Source organism: Stegastes partitus, unplaced genomic scaffold, assembly GCF_000690725.1.
Source record: "Stegastes partitus isolate 25-593 unplaced genomic scaffold, Stegastes_partitus-1.0.2 Scaffold100, whole genome shotgun sequence".
Classification (NCBI taxonomy): Eukaryota; Metazoa; Chordata; class Actinopteri; family Pomacentridae; genus Stegastes; species Stegastes partitus.
The window spans coordinates 828,450-848,806 of NW_007577831.1; the positions used below are offsets into that span (position 1 = coordinate 828,450).

The following is a 20,357-nucleotide window of genomic DNA, read 5'->3' on the forward strand; positions in this document are numbered from 1 at the left end:
AGCAGGCTGCTACGTACTCTCGAACCTCTATCATCATTCCAGGTCACCAAAAACATTGCTGGAGGAAGGTAAGGATCTAGTGCACTCCCGGATGACACATTAGATTGGATGAATGCCCCATTGCAGAACCGGGGAGCGGGCAACAGGAGGCACGAACAGGCATTTGGGAGGTCCATTGCCTGAATCCGGTACCTCCTTCTGTGCATCCCTGAACACCACCTCGATCTCCCATGTGGCTGCTCCTACCACACACGAAGCCGGGATGATTGGTTCTGCACCAGGAGGGCTGGATGGATGCGAATGGATACGGGAGAGGGAATCTGGCTTGCCGTTCTTGGACCCAGGGCGATAGGAGAGGGAATAATTGAAGAACAGCGCCCACCTTGCCTTTCGTGGGTTCAGTTAGTGTGGAAACCGTAAGTATGCCAGGTTCTTGTGGTCAGTCCACATCATGAAGGGTTTCTCCCCCCCTTCCAGCCAATGACGCCCTCCTGAAGGGCCAGCACCACAGTCAATAGTTCACAGTACCCCACATCATAGTTTTTCTCTGTGGGGGTCAACTGGCGGGAGAAGAACGCACACGGGTGCAATCTCTGTAAGCAGGTCAGCAGTTTATGGCAGCAACAGTTTACGGCAGCAACAATCCCCCGCTCAATCGCTACGCAGGTATTAAGATTCTCTTTAAATCCCTTTCTTTTCAGGCAACACTCTTTTTTAATCTCAGTGTTCTACTCTTTTACCCCGGTTCTTTTATCGTGGCTTTTCTTTTAATCATCGAAACTGCTGGAACCTTTTGATCGCTCTTTATGCTCCCTGAGCGGGACACCCGGCCAACCCACCACCACGCTCACTGTTTTTAGCACTGCAGCTATCCGACCTGAAAGGTACAGCTATGCCTGCTGTTCCATCAGAAGACTATATTCTACTCAAAAGAGCCAACAAAAAGATCTCCGACCTTAAAGAGGACATCCGACGACTATCTGATGAGCTCCAGAAGAAGGACTTCCTGCTCTCCAGCTTCATGGACGTGGCAGCCAAGCTGTCCTCAAAGTTAGCTTCGCTCAACATGACTCTCCAGGAGACAGCGTTCTGGGACCCCTCCACCTGTCCACAGCCCTCCTGCTCCACACCCAGCTGGGACTCGCCCTGGGTCGATGTGGTGGTCCGTGGTCGCAGAAGGACTTTGGGTGAAACTGTCTCTCCCCATCGCCCGAGTCTCTCCAACCACTTCGGGGCTCTGTCAGCGGATGATGCTCCGGTCCACCCGGCCAGCATGCCTGCTCCGCCGGCTTCACCTAGCCCTGCTCTGGACCTGAAGTCGACGCCTGTAGACACCACAGCCTTCCCCCCGTTGGAGGCTAGCTGCCCTGGAGTTGCCGGACACTCATCCACGGAGCCTCAATGATCCCCATCCCGTTCTGCCACCTCGTCTGCCCAGTGCAGGATCCTGAGGGACGCTGTGACCCGGCACTCTGGTGGTGGTGGTGGTTGTCGCCCAGATCCGGTGGTGGATCGCTCCTCCAGGTCTGATGCTCTCCATCCACCATCTCTCCAATCCGCACAGGCTCACGGTGTGGTCAATGGGATCCTTGTGCCCCCCAACCATGAGCCCGCCCGCCCGGCCTCTTCCACACCCTCTCTTCTCTCCAACCACGGCAATAGTGGTGGACTCACTCATTTAGGGTATCCGCTTCTCTTCTTCAATGCCACGACTTACTGCTTCCCCGGAGCCACAGTTCAGTGGATCCTCGCTGAGCTCCCTGGCCTGCCGAGCTGACTCCCCTCCTCCATCATCAGACTGGTGGTCCATGTAGGGTCCAACGACACTGCCCGCCAGCAGTCAGAGCTCACTAAAAAGGATTTTATCAACCTTTTTAGCTTTTTAAAAGACTGTGGAACATCTGTTTTTATCAGTGGCCCCCTCCCAACATTGTCACAGGGAGTGGGGCGTTTTAGCCGAATCCTCAGTCTTAACACCTGGCTCCAGACAATTTTAACCTGTTTTGGAACCGCTCCAGCCTCTACAGTCGCGATGGCCGCATGCTAACATTCAGCACGTGGTCCAGTGCACCCCACGTGAATGACTGTTTATCTGTCACACCCACTCTACGGTCCCTCCCTCTTCTTCGCCACCCTCAGAGCCAGTTCTCCAGGTCACTGCTTCCCATATCATCGCTCCCTACCGTCCACTTCCGTCCTTGCCTCCTCCAGTAGCCACCGTGAGCCTTCACAACCAACCCCCTTCAGTTTGCATATCCTTTCAACCCTCTGGTGCTAATCACAACAACCTTATTCAAGTCCACTGCTGCATAAATCCCTTCCCTCCCCCTGCCACACCCCTGTTACTTTTGGTCTTTTAAATATCCACTCCCTTAACAACAAGTCCTTTTTATGTCATGATTTTATTTCTTTTAACAACCTAGATTTTTTTTATTATAACAGAGACTTGGCTGCAGAGGCTGGGCGAGGGAATACGTAGGTCCAACTGGGAGGTTCACTTGTGTGAGAGTCAATCAAGTGGCGGTGGACCACAGGTGAAGGCAGGCTTTATCCATTATGATTAGTAAGGACCCTCAGGTGTGGGAGAGAGTGACTAAGTCCTCTCCCGTCCAAAACCCCGCCCAGCATGAAAAACACTATGCAGCCACCAAAGCAACAAGAACAGACAACTAAACAATATTTGAAAATAGAGCACAAACAGCAGATACATCTGAGGGCTCATCACATGATTAATGAGAGAAGAAAAACAAAGTTCTGATACAGAAATGTGTTTTCAGTTTCTTTCTAACCTTTGGTTTTTGTTGAGAAAATGGATCTTTGCAAGGAAATGAAACCGTGTGAGGAAGTTTAGAGGGAAAAAACTGTATTTGCTGGAGCTGTTCACACCTCAGAGACATCTACATGTTGGTGTTTGTAGGGTAAAAGGTCAGATAACAAGGAGTAATATTGTATTTGTAAAACAACGTTATTTTATCCATTGTGAAAAATCTTGTTTTTAGGAGTAACTAAAGCTGTCAGATAAATGGAAGTATATAAGTAAAGTACAAATGCCTTAAAACTGTACTTAATTAAAGTGCTTGAGTAAATGTTCTGAGTTACGTTCCAGTCCTGAGAACCCGTCTTTTACTTTTTATCCATATTTATCCAGCCATTATGTGTTTTATAGTCTGTTAGTCTGTATTTATTCTTGAAATGCAATCTCTCTCTGCAACCCTTGAACTGTGGGACAGCATATGTATGTATGTTGGGTAATTGTTTCCATCCACAATGTGTACCACTTCCATATATGCACTGATTCTAAACCAGTTCTGATTACGAAGTGGATTCCTAGAGTGGTATCAAAGACGGCGGCATACATATTCAATTTGCATCAGGTTTGACTGCTGTTGACGGATGTTGTTGATTCATGTTATCGCCTAATATACAGCAGAACAAATAAAAATTAAAGCTACTTCCATGCAGTTTGCTATTACTGCTGTTTCTGTTCACATCACAACTCCTAAAGCTTTTCTGCTCACTGCAAGTCACGCTACCACATTTCTCAGTCTCATTTAATGCTCCTGACGCTTCAAACTGCTGTGCATGACTGAATCTGAAATCCAGCATGTCACAAAGCCAAAAAAAAAGTCAACAAATGCTTATCCTTTGACCCGTTCATTCGGGGGTGGTGCTTCAGTTTGAGGCCACTGAACTGCCAAGATTATATCAGGCGTGTAGAGGCAGAGTGAAGAGAGTCTGCTGCACTCACTAACAGTCAATAAAAACAGACATGGAGCTCGGATCAGCGGTTAGTGCTGTTAGAAGTAAGAGGGTACTGATTGGTGATGAACTCCGTCCTGCTGTCGTAGTAATAAAAGATGGGAAAATACATCAAATACTGTCAAATGGTCGGTTTTCTGAGGTTGCTGGCTCTGAGGTAAGCTGGCTCTCACTGCTCTGAGTTTCAGGATACTCCCCCTGGTGGAAGGCAAATTGATGTATGTGTGTAAGGTTGTAAAGGCCAATGCATTTTCATCACTCCTACTGTACTTTCATTGATAGTGTTATCCTGAAACCCCATGTGATTGCAGGTGTTGGATGTGGGTGACAGTGTGGTGATGCCAGGGATTGTAGACTGCCATGTCCATGTGAATGAGCCGGGTCGGACCTCCTGGGAGGGTTTCTGGACCGCAACCAGGGCTGCTGCGGCTGGAGGGGTGACAACCATTGTGGACATGCCGCTGTAAGTTACCCATCCAGAAATCAATCATTGCCTACTGTCTGTCCTCATAGGGTCACTAATCAAAGTCTGCACATTATGAAATAAATGTAAACAAAAGTTCCTCCTCAGACAAACATTAGATGGATCTGAGAGTTAGATTTATGGTTTAGTTTGATAAATGAAAGACTCCACTGTAAATAAAGCTAAATAAATAAAATAACCTAATTTATTTATCAGAAATAAATCAAATATGAAGCCAAATGTGACACAAAATGACCTTAAAGAGACAAAGAATGGCTACAAAGAGATGCAAATGACCCAAATGAGACATAAAAATGAGAACAAAGAGATGCAACAAGATGAGACTTAAAGAGACAAATTTACATAACAGAGATGTAAAACATCCTAAATGAGACTTAAATCAACAGTGAAGAGAAAAAATGATCACAAAGAGAGAATCTCTACAGAGAAATGCAAAATGACCAAAATGAAACATAAAACATCCAAATCTAAATGCATGTGCCCACACTGTGACACAAACGAGATGCAAAATAGTCTAAAAAAGACATGAAATAATCCAAATGGGCCACAAAAAGACCTCAAAGACACACATAACGACTACAAAAAAAGTAAAATGACCAAAACCTGATATGAAGTAACCCAAACTAAATGCAAATTACCAAAATGGGACAAAAAATGACCACAAACACACAAAATGGCATCAAAGTGGTGAAAACTACCAAAATGAGCCCTGAATGTGACAGAAAAGGACCAAAATGTGTCACTAAATGCCCCGAATGTGTCAAAAAGAGATGCAAAAGAACTTAAATTAAACAGAAAATTGCCTAAATGCTCTAAAGCAGACATAAAATGACCATGAAGATAAGCAAAATGACAAAAATGTGACACAAAACAGCCAAAGCTAAAAGCAAATGACCAAAATATGACACATGATATGCCAAATGTGACATAAAAGAGACACAACAAAACCAAAATAAGACATAAAATTAAATTAAATTAAATGTGTCACATTAGGGTACATCTTCAGTCAGTGATTTTGTGTTATAAAACTGTTATCAGCCATTTTTTAAAAATGCCTTATTGGGTAAAAGTAGCATATGCAAAAGTAGGAAACAAACAGACTTCTAACAGGTTTTCTTTGATGATTGTTTTTTTCCCCCTTGAACTATCTCGTGTTTTAAATTATTTCTGTAAGTTCTTCATTTCTTAGTCAGAAGTAGATGACCCAAAATTCATTTTTTTCTATGTTAAAATAATATGTTACTGTAATATACTATTTGTGTATAAATAAATGTATAAAGTTTCGTAAATCCAACTCCGTTTCCATTAAGCTACTGTGTGTCTGCAGCTTTTGTTGCTGCTCTACTTTTAGGTTTTAGCTAGTTTTTGTCTGACAATGCTACATAAAAGGTTTACATCTTGGATCAAATCGACTGCTGAATTTTGTTCTGTTATACAGTAAAAGTAAGTAAAACAAAATGACTGCCTAATTGCTTCCAAGAAAAGACTTTTTTTTCTGCTGCCAATCCAGAAGAATTGGACAAATCTGAAATTCTGTTTTCCTAAAGCATCTTCAGGCTAAAACTATCTTAGCTTGTGACTAATAGTTCAGACTTTCTTTAATTTAAAATGCTTCTTTAGGTTGTAGATCAATATATTTTGGAAACTTGAGAGCTACTGCTGGACACATTTTAATTTTTTTGTCTTGATTTTTGTTGCTTTTTTGATTAAATCACTAAAGAAATAGCATTCCTCCAACGACAACACTTGGCAATTTTCATGAGAAGTTGCGGGAGGCGACGGGGCAGTGTTTTGTTGACACGGCCTTCTGGGGAGGAGTGATCCCTGGCAACCAGGTACAGTGGACCAGTTCAAACTAAATAAACACTATTACAGTCACTTTTTACTGAATTAACAGGAAAAGATGAATGTCTCCTTACAGCTTGAGCTTCAGCCCATGATCCAGGCCGGAGTTGCTGGCTTCAAGTGTTTCCTCATCCACAGTGGGGTGGACGAGTTCCCCCACGTGCTCGACTATGATCTGCACACAGCCATGAAGCAGCTGCAAGGCACAGGAAGTGTCCTGCTGGTAATTTACAAAATGCACCATGTTCCATAACAATAAATGTGATTTCTGCTGATTATTATACCTGCAAGCTCAACATTGTAACTGAAATACATTTTGCCTTGTCTCCTCCAGTTTCATGCAGAGAGGGAAGTTCAGAAACCAACAGAGGAGGCCGGTGGTAACAATAATTACTATTAATATGTTGCTTTAAAATAAGTATTATGTTTAGGGCTGTGAAAAACTTTTAAAAAATCTAATATTGCGTTGTTGGTTTTTAACCCAGTATCTCAATATTGTGATGCTGAACATTTCAACTGTCTTGAAATACAGAGATTTTTAATTTCAATTTCAATTTCAAGTTTTCATTTATTTTTTTATTTAAATAATGTCACCAGTCAGTCTTTCAGGTCATGGTAATACAAAGTGTTTCCGTAGAAGGCAAGCAGACTTTTTTTTTTGGTTCTTGAAGATATCTTACCTCTCATCCTAGAGGCTTCTTCATTTCTAACTGACAGGAAGGGAGACTTATTTATTCTCACCCCAAAATCACATGTCTAATGGCCCATTAGCCACCCAAAACTCACAATACAGGGTTTGAATGGTTGTAAAACTTCCCAGGGAGAGCTCTCAGGACTGCATTAAAGGTACATGATAAGTGATGTTGTACACCCGCTCCTCTGCTAAGAGATGGCTGTTGCAGTTTAACACAAATGGATTCCTTAATTTGTACATTGGACAGAGCTGACTGATGGTTTTAGCGAGAAGTGAAGGAAGTCATCTATGTTGAACTGGAACAGCCATCTCCACACAGAGGAGTGCGTCTACAACACTACCTATCAGGTACTGGTAATGCAGTCCTGAGTCCCTCCACAGGAAGTTTCACAACCGTTCACACCCTGAATCGTGGGTCGTTAATGTCCTATTGTATGTATCAATGTACTTTGAGCCATCTGATATCAGGCTGAGAATAAATACCTTGGATTCCATGCCTATCAGTTAAAACTGAGGAATCCTCTTGGATAAAATGTCTTCAAGAACCAAAAAGGAAGTCCAGTGAGGCCCTTAGTATTGTCTCACATAAATCATAATGACATATTTGTACTTACACCAAAGCGGCATCTAGTTTTAACTATTTTTGAAACACTTCTTACTAACTTTTGGAAGACTATCACCAGGAAAAAGAGGAAGGTTAACGCTTGTGCCAGTGTTTTGTTGTTGTTGTTTTTCTCCCTTTGTTTTTGTTTTTCATTAAGATTAAAAAAAAAAAAAAAAACCTACAGATTTGCAAAGACTGAGATTGTTTGGAGTGTTTTCACTTAACTTTTGGGATGAATAAACATCAGCATTTAAGTATCCGCTCATACAATATCCAAAATCAAGGTATTGGTATTATACTGATGTATAGTCTTGATCTTGTATAAATGCCATAAAACTCTGAGAAAGGAGATTTTTTTTTTTTAATGAATTCTACTGCTAATACTGATATTTCTCACACCTCTCCCTATATCAGACCCTTCCCAGTACTCCACCTTTTTGCAGTCCAGGCCAGATATAATGGAGACAGAAGCTATTCGCATCGTCACAGAACTCTGCCTGCAGTACCGGTGAGAACATCAGCCATTTAGTTAATGACTAAAATATCCTATGTCTGTGAAAGATTTGAGTTTGTATCAATTACCTCTCTCTGCATCAGGGTGCGGTGCCACATAGTTCACTTATCCTCTGCAAAGCCATTGAAACTGATCCAGGAAGCGCGGCGGGCCGGAGCGCCCCTGACGGTGGAGACAACCCACCATTACCTCAGCCTGTGTGCAGAAAACATACCAGCAGGGGCCACACAGTTCAAGTGCTGCCCCCCCATCAGGGGATCTATAAACCGGGTAAACAGAACATAATGTACAGAAGACGCAATGCTGAATATTTTGAGTCAACATAAAACACTCACTATATTTATTGTGTTTACTCGCTGGTTGATTCTGCCCCACCAGCAGCAGTTGTGGTCGGCACTGAAAGCCGGACAGATCGACATGGTGGTGTCTGATCACTCCCCCTGCACCCCCGATCTGAAGAAATTGGACAGTGGAGACTTCACTCAGGCTTGGGGAGGGATTTCTTCTTTACAATTTGGTATTTATTCATGACAAACACACATGTTGAATATTTCTTATCTTCTCTGTGATATTACACCCAATTGATTTTGGAATGTCATATTCAAATTAGTGCTGCAAATAACTTTTTTTTTTTTTTAAATTCTGATTAATTTGTGGAGTATTTTCTTCATATTAATAATCGATTAGTTGTTTGGCCCATGAAACAAGAAAAAATGTTAAAAAGTCTTTCCTAACACACAAGATGGCATCCCTAAATGTCTTGCTTTATCCAAAACCCAAACATATTCAGATCACTGTCAAAAAAGGAGAAAAGTAACCAGAAAATCATTCAAATTTAAATAACTGGAATCAGCAAATTTAGACTGTTTTTCTTCTTAACAGTTACTCAAACAGACTGATTAATTAGCAAATAGTTGCAGTTTAATCTAATAGCGGAACAACTAATCGATTATTCATGGAGTCTAATTCAATATACTTTACTAAGTACTGTACAGCCTTCCCATGTTGTGAACAGCTCAGGCAATCAGCCATTATCAAGGATATCCAAATGCAAAAATCATTCATTATACTAACCCTCAAGCTCCCCAAAATGTCCCACAATGCATTGTCGCCACTGATTTGAAGTGTTTCCACAATGCTGTGTTCATTTCATGTTATAGAAAGTTTAAACACAAGCAGCAGAGTACAAGAGATGCAAAGCGACTGACAGCAATGTACAAACTGATGGAAAGAATGCAGAACTGTAAACAAAGCTGTGCCAAAATGTCACCACACCCAACATGTCAAGTCAGATTCAAGTTTTCACATTAACAATAGATAACAATGCATAACGTGACGTTGTGCAGTTTCTTTCAGCTCTTCAAAGCATTTCAGCTCATTGCTTTGTTGTTACAGGCAGAAACTTTACGGTTTAAGCTCACTCTTAATGCTCGACCTCATTTTTTTTTCATTGCAGCAGACTCACTGTCCAACACCTGCTCAGCACCAACTAGCTGGTGAACACAGCAGAACATTTAGTCCTGAGAACGAGAAAGACTGGTGTAACTCACACCGGAGCTAAAAGAAGAGTCAATATTGGACTTAGACTTGCAGGTGGCCAGAAACATGAAGCGAGATGAATGCTAATGTTGGTCACTGTCTGCTGGATGGAGCAAATGTTTGCCAAAGTGTTCGTCATATTGACTCAGTGAGGCAATAACGTGTCAGTGTTGCTTTTACAGCTTTTTCCGCGGCCATCCATCAGATCCACTTAATTAAAAAGCTACATTTTGCATGTTGCTACTTTGAAGAGTCACTGTTGACAAGCTGTGGTTGCAGAATCCACAGAGCAACAGCTAATAAAATTAATGATGCAAACTAATTGGCACACCTAAATCACATTTATCTACCAAGAACATACTGTACAATATATTAGTGATGCATGATGATATTGGTACATTTACTGATAAAGGATTTAAAATTAAATACTGGCATCGACCCAAAATAATCACTGACATACAGATGACACCCATTAGGCTAAAAGTTTGCAGTTTTGTATGAAAATGTAACATAAATATAGAATGTTTTTGCTGTAACTTGAAAAGATTTTCCTATTTGGTAAATTTGCAAAACTCGAAAGGTATTGTACTGTTTTTCTATTCCTGCCAGTGGACCTTAATGTTGTGAGTAAGCCTAATAACTTCTCTGCAATTACATGAAAAAAATATCTGCATTGGAAAAGGCCAAAATGACTTGAACATTTTTATGCTATTTTTAACTGCTGTAGCATATGTTTGATGTGATATAATCATGCTCTGTCTTAACATTGTTTGATGTATCACTGGCTCTGCAACAGCCAAGAGCTTTAGACAAACACCACGTGGGTTCAAACACGTCATTCAACCACATTTCCTGTCACTCTCCACTGTTTCTATTAAACAGAAGGGAGAAAATGACCAAAAATTCATCCTAGAAATGTTCATTCTACTGGGAAGAGGCTGACAAACGCAGTGGCCTGATGATTTCCGGTGACACTTGCATACTATATCACTGATAGACGTTTTGTTTCTGAATTTACATTCAAATGAGTGTTTTAATTTCTGACTGTAAAAGGCTTTGAGCTGTGAGTCAGATTGTGTACCAATCTCCAGAGCTGCTGTCACAGTGCAATGACAGTTTTCACATCATTCACTGTCCACGGAGCAGCTGCAGGGTTTGCCTCTACATGACTAATCCTCTGTGCCGCTCAGCTGGTGGAGACGCTGGATGAAATTCACAAATCAGAATTTATCTGTGGGAATATTACAGGGATAATGCTAATTTTCTTTATGCATGGATTAGCTTTCACCCCACAAAAAACCCTCTTGACACTCAGCCACAGTGGGCAAAGTTCACAGGAAGGTAAACAAGAACTGGGTTTTAAAGCAATCATTTACTGTTTGTACCACAGTGAGAGTGGTCAAAGTCTGACACCGACTGTCTTAATGTCACAGAATTGCACTCATGCAAGGATTATTGAATGCAGGAGTGAAAAATCTCTGCAAAGCTTTTCAAATGTGATGGTTGTCAGCTCAGTTGTCTGTGAGTTTCTTTAATATTCCCATCATTTTTCAGGCTTGCCTCTGTTCTGGAGCTCAGCCAGCAAAAGAGGCTTTCAGCTGTCTGATGTTGTGAGGCTCCTCAGCAGAAAAACAGCTCAGCTCTGTGGTCTCGACAACCAGAAGGGCAGCCTCGCCCCCGGCTACGATGCCGACTTGGTCATTTGGGACCCAGAGAGAGAATTTGAGGTTCGTATAAGTAATCCATACTATCAACGACAGAGCTATTTTCATAGGATTACGTGCATTAAATCCATTAAGTGGGTCAGTAAGCCATGACACTGAACCACAAGCAGGACCTCCTCATTGTTAATTCTTTTCTGTGACAAGTCAAAAAACTCTGATCAAACCTTCAATCAACTGTTTCACTTTGCTATAATTTACAGATTCAAGAAGGACACATCCAGCATAAAAACAAGGTAAATAAAGGTATTCTATAGGTAGATTCATTAAGTGAATCGAGCACAGATGTTTGTTTGACTGACTTTGAGATTGTGTATTTGCAGCTGACTCCTTACCTTGGCCTCAGCCTGCATGGAGCCGTGTGCGCAACCATCCTGAGGGGTCGGCTGGTGTACAGAGACGGCACCTTCTGCCCTGAACCTCTGGGGAAGCATCTCCTCATCCCCCAGAGGACAAATCAAGCCCAAGTGTGAAGCATAACAACCAGCTGTAATAATAATAAACCTTACCAATGCTTGAGTTATTGTGTTTACCCACTGATGATAAGAGTGCACCATATTGATTTTTTAAATTTCTCCTACACCTAATAAATGTTTTTAATAATATTTTATTATCTTATATAAGAAATTTAATTTGTAATAGAACTGCGAACACTTGCTGGTTTAACAGAAAACCATTTTATGATTTCATAATGGTGTCTGGAAATGGATTTATGGGCAGATTAACAACCTGAATGTGTAAAACTAAAGTTGAACAGAGCCATTGAACTTAGAACTGCAAAGAAAATGTTGCAAAGGATGGGGTTTTTTTTATCTGGTATACATTAAACACAAGGTAACATAAGCAACACCCAGAATGCTGCATGTACAGTTTCAAACAAAACCACAAAAAGACTGAAAGCCTGTCTGATCTTGAGTGTCTACTACAGGAGATATTAAATAATCCCTATATTTTCATTCCAGCCATTCGACAAGAAGTTGATAGACAATGATTGTGTTATTAATAGTACTCAGTAACCACTTTGTCAAAATTACACAGCAAACACATACCTAACTACATCTACATACCTAACTTTGATTTTAGCAAGATATTTTCACATAATTTATTTCATTTTAGTCTCCACAGATGGAGTAAAACTCTTTGGCTTCTTTTGTATACTGTGTATGCAACATATTTGGGCTGCTAAACATTTGTTGTTCACTGAACCTTGATTCTCTAATGATCACTACAGCCGGCAGTTCTGGTGAAAAAAATTAAAACAAACAAAAACAAACAACAACAAAAAAAACACTCTTAACAGAGACCAAGAATAGAAGTTAGACTTAAAATAAAACCACAAAACAGCATTGTGAAACCTACAATGATCCGCCACAGCATTAAAAGCACTGGCAGGTGAAGGGAATATTATTGATTATGTTGTTACAAGGACACCTGTCAAGTTTCAGATATATTAGGCAGAATGTGAGAAGTCAGTCATTGAAGTTAAAGTATTGGAAGCAGCAAAAATGGGCACAGAAGGACAAGAGAGTCTTTGACAAACTGTGATGGCTAGACAACTGGGTCAGAGCATCTCTAAAATGACGGATCTTGTGGGGAGTTCCCGGTGGTTAGCACCTACCTAAAGTGGTCCCATCCCACTGAAGTACTGTAGCACAAACCTCTAAAAGCTTGAATGCCAGACTGATAAAAACAAAAAAAGAAGAAGAAAAAAAGTGTTATTACACACAATGCATTGCATTTTGCTGCATATCATGATTTTTAAGAGTATACATGCTGACCCCTGCCCGCCCCGAGAGCATCTACAAACTGGACAATGAAGCAATGGAGAAATGATGGCCTGGTCTGATGATTCACATTTTGTCATTTATTAATGAAAGAGGAAGTGTGATGCTCTCACCAGTGTTCTGCCGAGAAACTTTGGGTAATGCATTCATGTGCATGTTGATTTGACACCTACTCAAACTTTGCTGCAGATCATGTACCTCCCTTAATAGCAGCAGTATTCCCTGATGGCAGTGGCCTCTTACAGCAGGATAATACACCCTGCCACACCACAAACACTCTTCAGGAATGGTTTGAGGAATATTACAGGGAAGAGTTAGAGGTGTTGACTTGGCCTCTCCATTTTCCAGATTTCAGTCTGATTGAACATTTTAAAGATGTGCTGGAATAACAAGTCCGATCCATGGAGGCCCACCTCACATCTTAAAGGATTCAAAAGATGTACTACTGACATCTTGCTGCATGATTCCACAGGTGAGAACTGTTGGAAGTGGAGCTACAAAATATTGGGCAGGTGGTTTAAACGGTTCATCTGACTGGTGTATGATTACTGGTATGATTACAATTTTCATTTTGTCCCTGAAAGTTGGCTTCACTTTTAGCCCATTTTATAACAATATTGAATTGATATTAATTGAAATACTAAAGGGAAATCTATGACTATCATAAATTTATACTTGTCACCTCAACTGGTCGAGAAGGTAGCCAAAGAAAGTATTTGCATGAGTGGAGAATTGTTGGGTTTCTTTTTATAGTACTTTGTAATGTCCCCTGAGATAACTTAAGTTACAATTTGGCACTATAAATAGACTTGAAGTGAAAACCTTGCGTAAATGGAGATTTAAAATGCAATTTAAAGAGTGTTTTCAGCAAGGAAACCCTGTAACTGGGCCAAGAATGTAGCAGTGCAACAGTTAATTCTGATACTCTGGAGAGTCAGTAGTTAATAATTAACATTTGAGGACATACTAGGTAACTTCCTTATCTTTAAAAATGGGAGAGCATCAAGCTACCTGAGCTCCCAGAGAGCAGAAAGTGTTGACAAAAGAGGAGAGAGATAAAAGAAGAGAATGTTGTGACGGACTTCAGACCTGAGGACCTCACTGGTCAGACGGAGGGGTGTGCTCAGCTGAGGTGTTACTTGACCTGCTTCCACGGCTCTTTCTGGTTTTACTTTGCTTGTCACGCTGCAGAGAACATGCCGTCCCTTTCTGTGCCGCCACCTAAATGTCTGCAGAAACCCCTGGTGGTTCCTCACCGTCACATGTTTGGACCAGGACCTTCAAACGTTCCTCCACGTATCTTGGAGGCTGGAGCCAATCCTGTTATTGGACACATGCATCCAGAGATATTTGAGGTAACTCAGGGAGCTTTAACACAGGCCATAAAGACTATCCAAGAAGAGGCTGGCAGAACTTTTTACAGCACTACATTTCCTGTCTCTGACAGCTGTATTTACTGATGAATATTGTTTGCATGCAAACAACATTAACCAGTAATAATCAGGTTATGTAAAAGGGCCAAATATACATAATAAATCCTACTTCAGATATAAAAGCTTCTGGAAGTATATTTTTCTGAAATGCCAAACTTCTCTATTTTAACTAAAGTACATTTTAAGTGCATGGCTTTTACTTTTAACATGGTATTTCTGCACTATATGATTGATTTTTTTACTCCGAGGAAAAATTCTAATTAATTGTTCACCCATGAAACTGCCAATCTGCAGCTAAGCAATTTCCTTTTTAATAAAAATTTGTGTTTAATTTAATATTAATGTGTGTATCACAGTTTAAAATCATTGTTGTGAGGACATTTTTACACAGTGAGGAGATTTTGGTCTGTCCCTACTATTTAAAAGGGCTGTTTAAAGACTTGGGTTACAGTTACCGTCACATTAGGATTAGAGCTAAGTATGAAGTTGTGATGGTTTGGGGCTAATGGTTGCATACCATCCTCATTAATAAGGCCCTTCATAAAGTTTTTTTCATACAGCTGTTTTAAATTGAAATAAAAGGTAAAAACAGATGTTACCAATCAGATTAATTAAGATTTTGTTCAGCACAAAGCCTCTCAGACTTTCACCACAGCAGATATTCTGACTTGTCACAGTAATGAAATCATTGGTGTATTAATGATGGCTGCATTCCATTTAGGGGGAAAGTGAGTCATCACTAATTCTACCAGTCCTGTGCATGTTTGAGCTTGTGCACAGGACTCGCTGGAATATTGTTAATGTTGGATCAGTCAGACAGAGTTTGTTTTCCATTTACAGAACCAGGGTTGTGCATGAACTCTACATTTTTTTGCACACACAGAGCAGACAGCCAGTGAGGAAATATCAACTGAACTTAACACAAAGTTTATCAATTGTACTCATGTACTCCACCTTTAATGTGATTACTAAAACCCGTGTTTGCCCAATATTTCATGCCGAAGTGGATGCCGTGGAAATGTTTAACACTGTCGATGAGTACTGTGTTAATACCATAGAAGAACAAGAAAACTAGCCAATGTTCACATTTGAAAAGCTGCATATGGAGAACTTCTTGCCTTATTTTCTCGGTCGTGACTTAGCTTGGTTGTGATTGTACAAATTAGGGGTTGCAGCTAACATGTTCTCTACCATTTTTACCAAACTTAGCTCATTTTATGTTGCAGATAATGAGCGACATCAAAAGTGGAATCCAATACATGTTCCAGACTCAAAACAAGATGACACTCGCTGTGAGTGGCACTGGTCACACTGCGATGGAGTGCGCCATCTTCAACGCAGTGGAGCCTGGAGACAATGTGCTGGCAGCAGTGAACGGCATCTGGGGGGAGCGCGCAGCAGAGATGGCTGAGAGGATAGGTAACGCTATATTTTATAACTGACAAATCCTATGAAAAGACCGAAGTCCACAATGTGTATAATTTTCGAAAGCAGGTGACCCCTGGTGTGTTGGGCAAAGATTACTAGAACAAGAGCAAACAGTGGGGACTATTTTCAGCTGTGGATTTATGCACAATTGGTACCGTATTTACAGGAGCAAAATGGTGCATTTTAGACTGAATCAAAATAAACAGTGGCGACTATGTTCATTATGATGACCTGTTAATAGTCTTAGGACAAAAATCAAGCTCTGTGGCACAAAGAAAAATAAATTCCTCTCATGTCCACAGTAACCATAATTTCAACATTTCATTTTCTGTGTAAGGTGCAGTGCAAGTCATCCTGATGATGTTGTGATGCTTTTTAAGAAACTGGGTATTCCATTTACATAAAGTTAAGGTTGAGGCTACTTTATGCAAATCAGAGGCATCTATTGCAACTCGCAGGTTTTAGGAGCTCTTGAAAAGCTTTTAAATTAATCATTGTTGATCTAAAATAAAGACAGATTCAACAGCTGGGTGGATCAGTTCTTGTCTTAAATCTTACCAATCTTACCAAAAACCCATTTTTTATTTTTGTAAAATTTGAGAAAGTTTCCAAACAGGCTGCCATGTTGGCCTGGTTGGAAATCCAGAAGCAGACAACCCACAAGTGAAGCGTTTATCCAGTCAGGTGCAGCCAGTGTTTGTGTGGTTGTAGGAAGGTGTATTCGGTTTGAGAATACTTGCTAGTCAGCTGTGAAGACAAGGCCTGGTTGCACACCCAATAATCTAATACAGGGAAGGAACCCTTTACATTGAAAAACATCCCTGTGGACACACACCATTAGTCTTTTCACTGGATTCGCTGATAGTAGTTAAAGTTCACCTCATCACCGCTCTCATCCTTTTAAAGATGATTCAGTCGGTTCAAGAACATCATGTGTTTCACTCCAACAGGTGCCAGAGTAAACACCATAGTGGCGCCTCCTGGTGGCTACATCAATAATGCAGACATTGAGAAGGTATTCTTGCATAACATTGCAGTTGTCAGGTCAATAATCCAGTCAGTGCTTCATTCTGTGTAATCCTACTGTTCTCTCACCACAGGCTTTATCCAAACACAGGCCGGTGCTGTTCTTTCTTGCACACGGAGAATCTTCTACAGGAGTCCTGCATCCGTTAGACGGCATCGGACAGCTGTGCCATAAGTAAGACATCACGTCGCACCTCATCACATCTGTATCTGTAGACAGAAAGATGACAGCAGATGTGTTCTGATTTCTTCCAACAGGTACAACTGCCTGTTTCTTGTCGACTCTGTGGCTTCAATAGGAGGAACCCCTCTCTACATGGACCAGCAAGGTTTACTGACAAATCCTGACAGATGTTTCCAGACACATTTAATGTCACATTACCTGTTTTGATGTGTTTTTGTGTGTATGTGTGAATGTTTGTGTGAATGTAGAGATAGATATCCTCTACACAGGCTCCCAAAAGGTCCTGAATGCCCCTCCTGGTACAGCACCCATTTCCTTCAGTGAAAGAGCCTGGTGAGAATTGTACACTGCATACTTTTACATGCCTGCAGTAACAGTGTAACATGTGTATTTAAGGTTAAATTTGTCCACAGCCAGAAAATATTAAGCCGGAGGACAAAGCCTGTGTCATTCTTCTTGGATTTGAGCTGGCTTGCAAACTACTGGGGATGTGATGGAAAGCCGACAAGAGTGTAAGACATTGTTTTTTCTAGCAGACAGGATCTGATTATGTTTCAGTCATCTAATTTTTAGCAGACTGGCAAAATGACTGTCTGTCCTCTTCCTTTCCTGTCTATAGATATCACCACACAGGTCCAGTCACTGCTTTTTACTCTCTGAGGGAGAGTTTGGCCGTCCTTACTGAAGAGGTAGGACATGTTAGAACAATATATTTTGATTTTGCTGAACTCTGAAGCTTTGATGGCCACAAAAGTAAAAAGTAAAGTGACAATGACATAGCATTTCCCTCTGTGCCAATATTATATATCATCAGAACAGGGCATAGATATAAATGAATGTACTTTTTACTTTGGCAAATTTAGTGTTAGAAGCTGAACGCTGTTGGTTGGTTGATCCACCACTTAGTCGAGATACTTCAGTCCTATGAAGACATTTGTGTTCTTCAGAGAATGAATCCTGCAGACTTTAGAGCTCATCTGACTTTTCTAATCACTAATGATGGATATAATTTGTTTTGTCCATAAATCAAATTCAGTTTACTGTCACAGAGGAGGAATGAAACCAAGAAATATTGAAATTGAAGGAGCTGAAATCTGACAATCAGCCTTTTTTTCCCCACAAAAAATTGCTCAAACCAATTCATCTATTATCAAAATAGGTGGAGATTAGTTGAATTGCTGAAAACTAATCAATTAATAAACTAATTGTTGTAGCTCGAGAAAAAAAATAATTTTCTCTCTGTGAGCATTTTTCCATTGAAAAGATTTTTGCAAGATGACTACATATGAAACATACTACTTATGTAAGAAGTGAACGTTTTTTCAACGGCTATTGGAAAACACTGATTTGGCGTTCACATTTTTCACCAGGATTTGCAGTAATGACAATTATCACCCTCTAATGTGCACAACAATAACCCTGTCATCATGCTGGGGTCGACCCTGAAACACCAAAAAAGATCTAGCAAGAGGGTGCAATAAGAGGAGCTTGAGGAGGGCATTGTTATTATAAACCCAAGTCCTGAGCTACTGATTAAACCGGCTGTTTTAAAAGACAAGACACACACTTATATGCTTCATACTGCAGAGGGCACGTTTTACCTTCAGAGTAGGGGAAGCTGTAACCCTTAAGTACTTGCACATGTGGTTTACAACAGTCAGCACAACTCGTTACAACGGCTCCCTTTACAATGTCCTGGGAGCTTCTTGCTGGCAGCACACAGCCTGTATAGTTCCATATTTATGACATTTTATATGAAGCATTAAACGCACTGAATACATCTTCCAAAGACCACATTTTCAGATATATTCCAGTGCATTATGGGTTTGGAGAAATACAATCACAAAGATCATACAATACAGCTGATTAGCAAAATTATTAACTAAATATGTGTTTTGGGACATTTTGATGTTTTAACTGCACAGTAAAACGAGGTCTTAGATGTTCAGATTGAATATTATGCTGTTAATAATTGGAAACTGGCACTGAAATCCTGGTTGGTGCTCACTGAACAATGACGTTCCCATGACCCGCACCACCTTGTGTTCAGCACTAAAGGGTACAAATTCCCATACTAACAGGTTAAACTAAGATGGCACACATTACTCTTGCTAAACATGAGTATATTATCATGGCATTACCATTTAGCTCAATGCTCAGCCTCACAGAGACACCAGTCTGGCTTGTAGACTCTTGTGTACCTGAGGGGTACCCTGGAAATGTACAAAATGAAAATCCTGCATAAATTATGACTTGCTCAATAGTGTTTATACGGTCTGTTTTTATATCATTTGGTAATAAGGGCCTGGAGAATTGTTGGGAAAGACATCACACTGTGGCGGAGTATTTCCATGCTGGTCTGGAGAGCATGGGCCTCAAACTTTTTGTCAAAGAAAAAGTGAGTTTTAAAATAATCATGGACTTCTTCTAATAATCTGTAGGGAAACTGACTTTAAGCAAGCAGCTGTTTTAACAAGAAAAGTTATCACACATAATAAAAAATGATAAATGGTTTGTTGCAGCAAGCCAGACTGCCAACAGTTACAACGATTGTTGCTCCTCATGGATACGACTGGAAAGAGATTACAAGCTACATCATGAAAACACATAATTTAGAGATTTCTGGGGGACTCGGACCATCGGTTGGTTTGGTAAGAGATGATAGCAAATTTTATTATCTGCCATTCTTTTTGTTTCTGCTTATGTAAACTTTATTTGTTGTTCTTGGTCTTTTCAGGTGCTGCGTGTGGGACTGATGGGATGCAACAGCAGCAAAGCTAATGTTGACATGGTGCTGGCAGCACTGAGAGACGCTCTGAAGCACTGTCACCGGAGCAAAGTTTAACACCTTTGATTTATCCATATAAATCAATGCAGAAATGTGATGAATAAATGATTATTCTTAGTCATGGTCTTTGTGTAGCTAAATCTATCATTTTTGATTGTTTTAAAATCTCATACAAATGCACAGAAACAACAGACATGACAGTTCTCTACTCTGGACAATGTACTAGATACATTTCTTACCATATCCAACCCCCTTCCCAACTTATTGACATCAGTGGTTTTTCATATCAGGAGTGTCTTTTGTGTTCCTGATGCAGGCATTATTTACTCTATGGACTGCAGAATTAATCATTGGCACCTTATTATTTAAGAATAAATATTAATCATTTCTTTTAACAAACAACACATTCCACGAGTCTGACCTGCTGGCACTGTCCTCACTGCTTTTCATCCTCAGAACAACAAAAGGTTTCAATCTCACATATTAAATACTTGCTACCTCCAAAGGGAAGATCACATTTAAATTAGTCCACACAACTGTTACTCAGCCACCTG

General features: G+C 40.6%; 2 protein-coding genes across 2 annotated transcripts; both read left to right on the forward strand.

Moving 5' to 3' along the window:
• Window positions 1-892: 892 nt before the first annotated feature.
• LOC103354251 (allantoinase) lies at window positions 893-11,677 on the forward strand. The gene is made up of 13 exons (XM_008277563.1): window positions 893-1,327; window positions 1,439-1,664; window positions 2,140-2,219; window positions 4,071-4,222; window positions 5,964-6,078; window positions 6,165-6,311; window positions 6,423-6,468; window positions 7,801-7,894; window positions 7,984-8,170; window positions 8,279-8,417; window positions 10,994-11,166; window positions 11,364-11,396; window positions 11,484-11,677. The coding sequence occupies exons 1-13, from the start codon at window positions 893-895 to the stop codon at window positions 11,631-11,633; spliced, it is 1,977 nt and encodes a 658-aa protein (XP_008275785.1). The 3' UTR covers window positions 11,634-11,677.
• A 2,227-nt stretch (window positions 11,678-13,904) lies between these two features.
• agxta (alanine--glyoxylate and serine--pyruvate aminotransferase a) lies at window positions 13,905-19,920 on the forward strand. Its single transcript, XM_008277562.1, has 11 exons — window positions 13,905-14,299; window positions 15,604-15,796; window positions 16,756-16,820; window positions 16,906-17,006; window positions 17,090-17,160; window positions 17,264-17,348; window positions 17,429-17,527; window positions 17,635-17,704; window positions 19,318-19,413; window positions 19,538-19,666; window positions 19,753-19,920. Exons 1-11 carry the CDS (start codon window positions 14,141-14,143, stop codon window positions 19,858-19,860), a joined length of 1,176 nt encoding a protein of 391 aa, XP_008275784.1. The 5' UTR covers window positions 13,905-14,140; the 3' UTR covers window positions 19,861-19,920.
• The last annotated feature ends 437 nt before the right edge of the window (window positions 19,921-20,357 follow it).

What these genes read in the sequence shown, in the direction of transcription:
- LOC103354251 (XM_008277563.1), top strand. Translation starts at nt 893, where the DNA reads ATGCCTGCTGTTCCATCAGAAGACTATATTCTACTCAAAAGAGCCAAC. An exon ending in TGGACCTGAAGTCGACGCCT is followed by an intron (nt 1,328 to 1,438) that starts GTAGACACCACA and finishes TCGTCTGCCCAG; the next exon opens with TGCAGGATCCTGAGGGACGC. An exon ending in CTCCAACCACGGCAATAGTG is followed by an intron (nt 1,665 to 2,139) that starts GTGGACTCACTC and finishes CGCCACCCTCAG; the next exon opens with AGCCAGTTCTCCAGGTCACT.
- agxta (XM_008277562.1), top strand. Translation starts at nt 14,141, where the DNA reads ATGCCGTCCCTTTCTGTGCCGCCACCTAAATGTCTGCAGAAACCCCTG. An exon ending in TCTCTACATGGACCAGCAAG is followed by an intron (nt 17,161 to 17,263) that starts GTTTACTGACAA and finishes GTGTGAATGTAG; the next exon opens with AGATAGATATCCTCTACACA. An exon ending in AACTTTTTGTCAAAGAAAAA is followed by an intron (nt 19,414 to 19,537) that starts GTGAGTTTTAAA and finishes GGTTTGTTGCAG; the next exon opens with CAAGCCAGACTGCCAACAGT.